General features: G+C 54.2%; 1 protein-coding gene across 1 annotated transcript; it reads left to right on the forward strand.

Moving 5' to 3' along the window:
• Positions 1 to 2,972: 2,972 nt before the first annotated feature.
• CDC42EP2 (CDC42 effector protein 2) lies at positions 2,973 to 4,667 on the forward strand. The gene is made up of 2 exons (XM_009273655.2): positions 2,973 to 3,763; positions 3,987 to 4,667. The coding sequence occupies exon 1, from the start codon at positions 3,038 to 3,040 to the stop codon at positions 3,749 to 3,751; it is 714 nt and encodes a 237-aa protein (XP_009271930.1). The 5' UTR covers positions 2,973 to 3,037; the 3' UTR covers positions 3,752 to 3,763; positions 3,987 to 4,667.
• Positions 4,668 to 6,820: the final 2,153 nt, after the last annotated feature.

Consider the following 6,820-nt stretch of genomic DNA (forward strand, 5'->3'; position numbering starts at 1 on the left):
GGGGGGACGCACCGTGCGGGTGAACGCCGGTGAAAACGGGCGTAAATAAGTTATCGAGGGGGTTAGTTTGGGTTTTGCTCCCTTTCCAACCCGTTTTCCACCCGTGATGCGTCACCACTGCAGGGAATCGGGTGCGCTGGGAACGCTCCCGTCTTTTGAGCAGGTTCACTTGGTCGTCGGCACCGGAAAATGCCGGGGAAAAGGGATTTTAAGGATTTCTCTGATCCGAAAAACCCCTATTCCCTGTGCTTTCGGGGCCCGCCGACCCTTTCCCCGGCTGCGCTGGCAGCAAATATCCTTTTTCGAGGTTTGGTGGGTTTTTTTTTTAATTCCCGAGCACAAAGGGGAAGGGCGCTACCCGCAGCCCTGAACTTTGCCGGCGTTCACCCGGCCCCGGGAGCTGGCTTCGGCGCTGGCAGGCAGCCTTTGCCCCAGCCCAGCGGGGCGCTGGGTTTTCGGCCGGAGCCCAGACTGGGGAAGAGGAGGGTGGGGGAGAAATTGGGCTGAGGGAGAGCGATTTCTGTTCGGTGCCGGTGGAAGATGTCGAACCGAAGCCACCGCGCCGGGCGGGAGGGGGACACTGTCCTTCTTGCTCTCCGCTTGTCCCCGTCGGCATCATCCCACGTCCTAACCTGAAAACATTAAACATTTCCGAGTGATGAGAGGCTTTTTTTTTTTTCCCCCCTACAAATCTGCTTTATTTTTAATGATTTCGGTGGTTTTTTTGTGGCTAACCCACGACTGTCTGTGGTTCCCCAGCGCGGTGCAAGGGGAGCTGAGCAGGGTGGCTTGCGGCCACGCATCCGGCAGGTGTTTTTTGGCGAGCACCGGCGCTCCTCCGAATCCAGGTCTCCGTGAAGAAGCGCTTCCCTCAGGCCCCCTCTCTCCGCGTGCGGCAGCGGCTCCGCCGTCACCTTCTTCCCCCCACCCCCGATGGTTTCGCGGCGCCTGTATTTCACGCGAGCGGTGCAGCCGCCGCCTCTGCAGGCTGTCATTACGCCACCCGCTTTAATCCGCCCGGGATTAACGAAGCTGAATTCTGCATCGTCAGGATTTTACCCTGGCCGGAGCCGCCGGGAACGGGATTACCGGCGACCGCGTTCCTCCCGTGGCCGCGTTCCTGATGCTGACGGCATCGCCGGCATCTCGTCCGTGCTTCGTTTTGAGCTGTTTGGGTGATCTGCCGCCGCTCCATCTCCTCTCCCCCCAGGCCGCTGTCAACCGAACACGACCTCGGGAGCATCTCCCGCTGTTGCGTCTCTGGCTGTAGCGGCGCGTACGTGGGTCTCTGTTCGCAGGCGGGGAGATGTAACGGTGTTTCTCAGCACCGAGAAGAGGCAATTGGGGTGCGGGGGAAGGAAGAAAGCGAGCAGCGTAGACGGGATGAGACCGCAGATGCGGTTTCGGCAGCGGTTTCTAACGATAACGATGGTGCAGCGGGAGGTTGAAGGTGACCGTGGGACTTCCATCCCTCTGTGTGTATCATTGTTGTTATAGTTTTAAGGACAAACGTAAGGGGCAGCGGTCAGGTGTGGTTCAGGGGAGGGGCGGGACGACCCAGCAGCCCTCCGCGGTCTCGGTGGGACTGTGCCGCCTCGAAACCCCAGCGCTTGAGATCCCGAAGAGCCAACGCCCGCCGACTGACGCGGCGTTTTAACACCGCCGGGCGCGTGGCTCCTGCTGTAATTGAAACGCCAGCCCTCGGGGAGGTCGTCCGGCTCAATTCATCCGGCGTCAGCCGCCATCTGGTTTTCGCTGGCTCTTTGGCACCAACCGGGGCGGGTTTCGGATGGGGAAAGCGCCCGACGTGGTTGCTGGGGCTGTAAAACACAGTGGGAACGGCTGTTTCCCAGCACCCGGCCGGGCTTCGCCTTGTTTGTCGGTGGCAGCTGACTGAAAACCACAACCGGGGAATCACTTGTGACGTCTTGCCGGGACGGTTCAGGGGTTGATTTGAGGGCTCGGCCGTGGTGGTTTCAGCGGTGGTTTTACCGTCGGCTCTCGCTTTCCAGGTGCGGCTGTACCGAGAGGTGTGTTACAAAGAGCGTAAAACGGGCTGGAAGCTGCTACGGGTGGTTGCTTTAGCGGCGGCGGGGCTCAGCGCGCCGGACAAACCCGTCTCTAAATCACTTATAAACTGTTTTGTATTTGCAGTCGACGGCAGATCGGATACGGTTTTATAGAAACACAGAGCGATGGGATTTTTTTTCCCGGAAAATTAGTGATAAAAGGCTAAAACTCCAGACCTTTCCACTGGCTGATTTTACAAAGTAATGCTCGGGTGGCTTGAAACCTGTTTCATCCCTTTTTCTGTCCCTCCGAGGCGTCTCCCGAGCTTGTACGTAACGTATTATCGCGTAAAATGCCCATTTTTGCCTTATTCCTCCCCACAGCCGAAAAAAATCACGCCTAGAACCGAACGCGTAAACTGTCAGAGTTGAACGAATGTGACTAAAACAGGGGGAAAAAAAACCCAACTTCCTTCCCCCTCCTGCCTTAATCTCTATTATTTTTTATTTTAGCTTGTTGTTGGGTGGGGCTGGATCATGCATGGCCAAGAGGAGAGGAAACTGAAATGAAAAAAATCTCCTCTTCTGGGCTAGAAAAGCCGCTTTCCAACGCTGTGCTCTCCCAACCTTTAGCTCCGGACCCCGACTCCCCCATAAAAATGCAAATCCTCTTGGATTTCCAGCTCTGTTCCTGATTTTTCTCCCACTCGAAACAAATCCTGAGGAGAGGCCCCGAGTGCCTGGATTTAATTACCTGAGTTGTTTTGTTATCAATAACGCAGCCAACGAACTTCAGATAGAGAAACGGAGAGCGTCTGGAATTAATTTCCTGGGACGTGTTGACGTTGAGGATCTCCGTCCTACATGTTATAACTTGCTTTTAAGCATTTTTCCTTTTTTCTTTTTTTTTTTTTTTCCTTTTTAAATTTTGCAGATTACTTTTAAAGCCCGCGTTGCTGAAGTCTAGGAAGACAACCACCTCTTGAGTTGGCTGGAGTTGGCGTGGAAGCGCTTTGCTCCTCGGCACGATGTCCACCAAGGTGCCGATCTACCTGAAGAGGGGCAGCCGGAAGGGGAAGAAGGAGAAGCTCCGCGACATCCTCTCCTCCGACATGATCAGCCCGCCCTTGGGGGACTTCAGGCACACGATTCACATCGGCAGCGGCGGGGAGAGCGACATGTTTGGGGACATCTCCTTCCTTCAGGGCAAGTTCCATCTCCTCCCCAGGACCGAAGGCAGCCTCGACTCCGACAAGGACAGCCCCGACGCGGCGCCGTTCGAGTTCTCCAGGACGGCCACCATCTCCGGACGCGAGCAGGCGTCCTCGGAGACTTCATCTCCGCTCCTCAAAAACGCCATCTCCTTGCCCGTCATCGGGGGGCCGCAGGCGTTGATGCTGCCCTCGGCGCAAGCCCCCCCGAAACCGCCGCGGTTGCACCTCGATGACAAAGCCCCGCCGGTGCGAGGCTGGGAAGGTGGGGAGGAGGACGGCGAGGGCAGGAGCGCCGCCCCGCTGCCGCATCCCTGCGCCTCGCGTTTCGCTGCCCCGACGAACGGCTTCACCGAGGAGAAGGGCAACGCCGAGCCGCCCTTCCTCTCCCACGCCGGCTCCCTCCTCTCCCTCCACGTGGATTTGGGGCCGTCCATTTTGGAGGACGTCCTGCAAGTGATGGAGAAACATCAAGCAGAGAGAGTGGGTGGATCTATACAGGATTCGGGCAGGCAGGAAATCTTGACGTGAAGACGGCTCAAGGTAAAGACGTTGAGAAATGGATTATTATTATTATTTTTTGGGTGGTTTTGTGGTTTGTGTTGGTTTTTTTTTTGATTTTTCCCAAGTGGCTCTTAAATTACAGCTGGTTTTTTTTTTAATTTTTCCCAAGTGGCTCTTAAATTACAGCTCAAACTCGCAAGTTTGACCCCACGCACCTTCCTTAACCGGCGCGCTGACAGCGATGTGTTGTTTCCTCTCGCAGAGCCCGTCGTGCAAACGGGATGTGAGCGCTCATCCTCCGCGCCGCTCCCCGCAGACCTCCGGCTATTCCCTCAGCGTGGGGAGGAAAAAACCAAAAACCACCCACCCTACGAAGCCAAGACGAAACACGCAGCGCTCGCTGCCGGATTATATCGCCGCTTGCCCGTATCAACTTTGCCTTTAGCGATGGATCGAACCGTAGGACCGCGCCGACCGGTAGAAAATAAGACGTGGCGCTGTTATCGATGTTTGTTGTACTGGACGGGGTGAAACAGCGACGGTTGAATTCCCGAATGTCTCGGTCGGGAGGAGTTTTGGGGTTTCGGGGGGTTTTTTTTGCTCGAAGAGGGGCTGCGGTTTGCACTCAGTCGAGGTGAAGGTGTGACGTTCGCTGTTTGCCAACCACCCGAATCATCAAGGTGATGTCAAATGTCAGCCTGGGACTTGACTTAATTTTTTAAAGATCCCACAAACGGGTAAATCTAGTGGTTACGTGGCAAAAGGCTCCATCGGGCTTTAATGTTGCGTCGTCTCTAAGGAGAAGCTAAAAGCTCTCTGCGGAGACGCTAAAAAAACCCTCTCGGGCTGTATTTTGGCAACTAAATCCGTGGCTGGAGCTTGGGGTTGGAATTTAAAGTCGTAAATAAGATGCAAACAACAACAGAAAAAAACCCGTTAAGTGAAGGGTGAGTGACCACCGGGCCAGATTCCTGCGCGATGGGGTGAAATTCATTCTCCTGAAAGACGCCGTCTTCCATCAATCGCTGATTGTTTGGATGGACGGAGGAACGAGGGGGTGAAACGCTTCGGCACGCAGAAAGGAATGCGAATCCCTTCTGCTTTTTAAAAAATAATAATAAAATAAAAAAAAAAAATCACTGGAAATGCCAATTCTGCTGACGTCGGGGTGAAAGACCTTAACGCTCGGCCGCCAGGGCTTTCATTCTCTTTCCCGATCTCTGAATCGAGGACAAGAGAAGCCTGTTGGATGCAGTAACGGTGTAAAAGCAAGCGGGACCTCGTTTCCTAGATGCCGTCGTTAATTAACTCCATCATTTTTAACCGTTTCTGGTAGTTTTAGCCCAGAATGAGGCTGGGAGTTCCCCCTAATAAGGAATGAAGGCACCTCTTGAAGAGCACGCTGACTTTTTGCTGGCTTGCCGGAGCCTGACCGTGTATTTCTTTACATCGTCAATTGCCGTTTCGTGCAGGTATCGTTAAATAACGAGTCATTAGATTAACGAGGTCGTAGCTCGTCACCACACAATCGTGTCCCGGCTCTTGCTTACTCCTGCCCATCCGCGTCCGGCGGCGCGCTCCCACTGTAAGACCAAAACACTCCGTTTTGGTGGAAACACCACAGATTTGGGGTTAAACCAATTTTTCAAGCCTTCAGTCTGCGAAATAATTAAGAAAATGAGGCTAACTGAGCTCGATCCAGGCAGCCGCTGGGTTTCATTTCGATTCGATTTTATGCTGTTACGGTTCAATCCTTACCTGGTCTAAACTGACGGACGGCGCTTCCTCCGAAAAACACCCATCCACGTGGCGACGACTTATTTTTATTGATTTTAGGATTTTCCTTACCGGAAATAATTCCAGTGAGGGGATGGGGGGGCATTTTAGAGCGTCGTTTGTAATTAATTTACCCCGGTGATGGCCTATTTCGATGGGAGATGTGGCTCAGAGCATGGGCCCGGCTAACACGCCGCAGCTGCTGTTTGGTCAAACAATTGGAAGGAAAAAAAGCCGGGAATGGATCGTTTTGGGTGGTTTTCAGAGCACTTTGCTTGTTTTTTATGTGGCCCAACATCCTCGTGCGGGGTGGGGTGGGTTGCGTCAATGCGGCGGTGCTTGTTTTCATGGATTTCACCGCAATTAGTGAATTAAATTGAGCCGGGGATGAAGATGTTTGAGTTTGCCCCCCACCTCTGCCTAATTATCAGCAGCAATTACAAAACCTCACTGAGAATCACCACCGGATCTGGGCAAGGCCGGGCGGCAGCTTCCCCTCGTTTCGAAATAACGCCACGGAGGTAACGGCCAAAATCCCCTTTTCTCCCCATTTTTGCTCCTTCCACTTGTTCCAAGCCAGGGGGACGGGGTTGGGGGGCGTTAACGGCTTTAACTTGGCACCTCGCTCGCTCTTGACGGCTCCCACCTGCGTCCAAGCGGATCCGTCGCTCCCCTGCTCATCCCGCCCTGCTCCGGCGCTGGAATCGCGGCGCCTTCCCGAGCCGACAGCTCAACTCCGGTAGCTGGAAGAGAAACGGGAGCTGGTATTACGAGGGGCTAAACGGAAAGGATGCTTTAATTTGCTGGATTTTGGTGGTTTTCTACTGCGAAAAGGTGATGCTCCTTGTCTGCAACACACCTCCTCCCTCCCCTCTGCCCGCCACTGCCCTCTCTTACCCACCTCTCAGACTATATTTGATATAAAACCCCTGAAATTATCCCAATCCTCCCCCCCCCCCCCCCCCCCCCCCGCCATATTCTCGGCTTTGCCGACTTCCACCGCCGACTCTTCCTCTCCTTTCAGGTACGTGCCGCAATTAATTTTTAGCTATTAGCAATAAAATCGTTTGGGATTCCCCCCCGCCCCGGGGTTTCTGCACAGGATGGGGGCTTCCTTCATCCCCTCCCTCCGTTCCTTCCTTAGTTAATCACTCCTCAAATTGCCGATTTATGCAAAAAGCTGTTGCTAAACCCTGGGGTTTTTTTTATACCCCGTTCTAAGAAGTGTGAATCACTCGGACAGGAAGGCTGTTCCCTGCTGTGACTCAGCCAGCATGTGCCGAACAACCTCTTTCCCCCTCGCTTTTTCGGGGAGGTTTG

Source organism: Aptenodytes forsteri, unplaced genomic scaffold, assembly GCF_000699145.1.
Source record: "Aptenodytes forsteri isolate BGI_AS27 unplaced genomic scaffold, ASM69914v1 Scaffold634, whole genome shotgun sequence".
In the NCBI taxonomy this organism is placed as follows: domain Eukaryota; kingdom Metazoa; phylum Chordata; class Aves; order Sphenisciformes; family Spheniscidae; genus Aptenodytes; species Aptenodytes forsteri.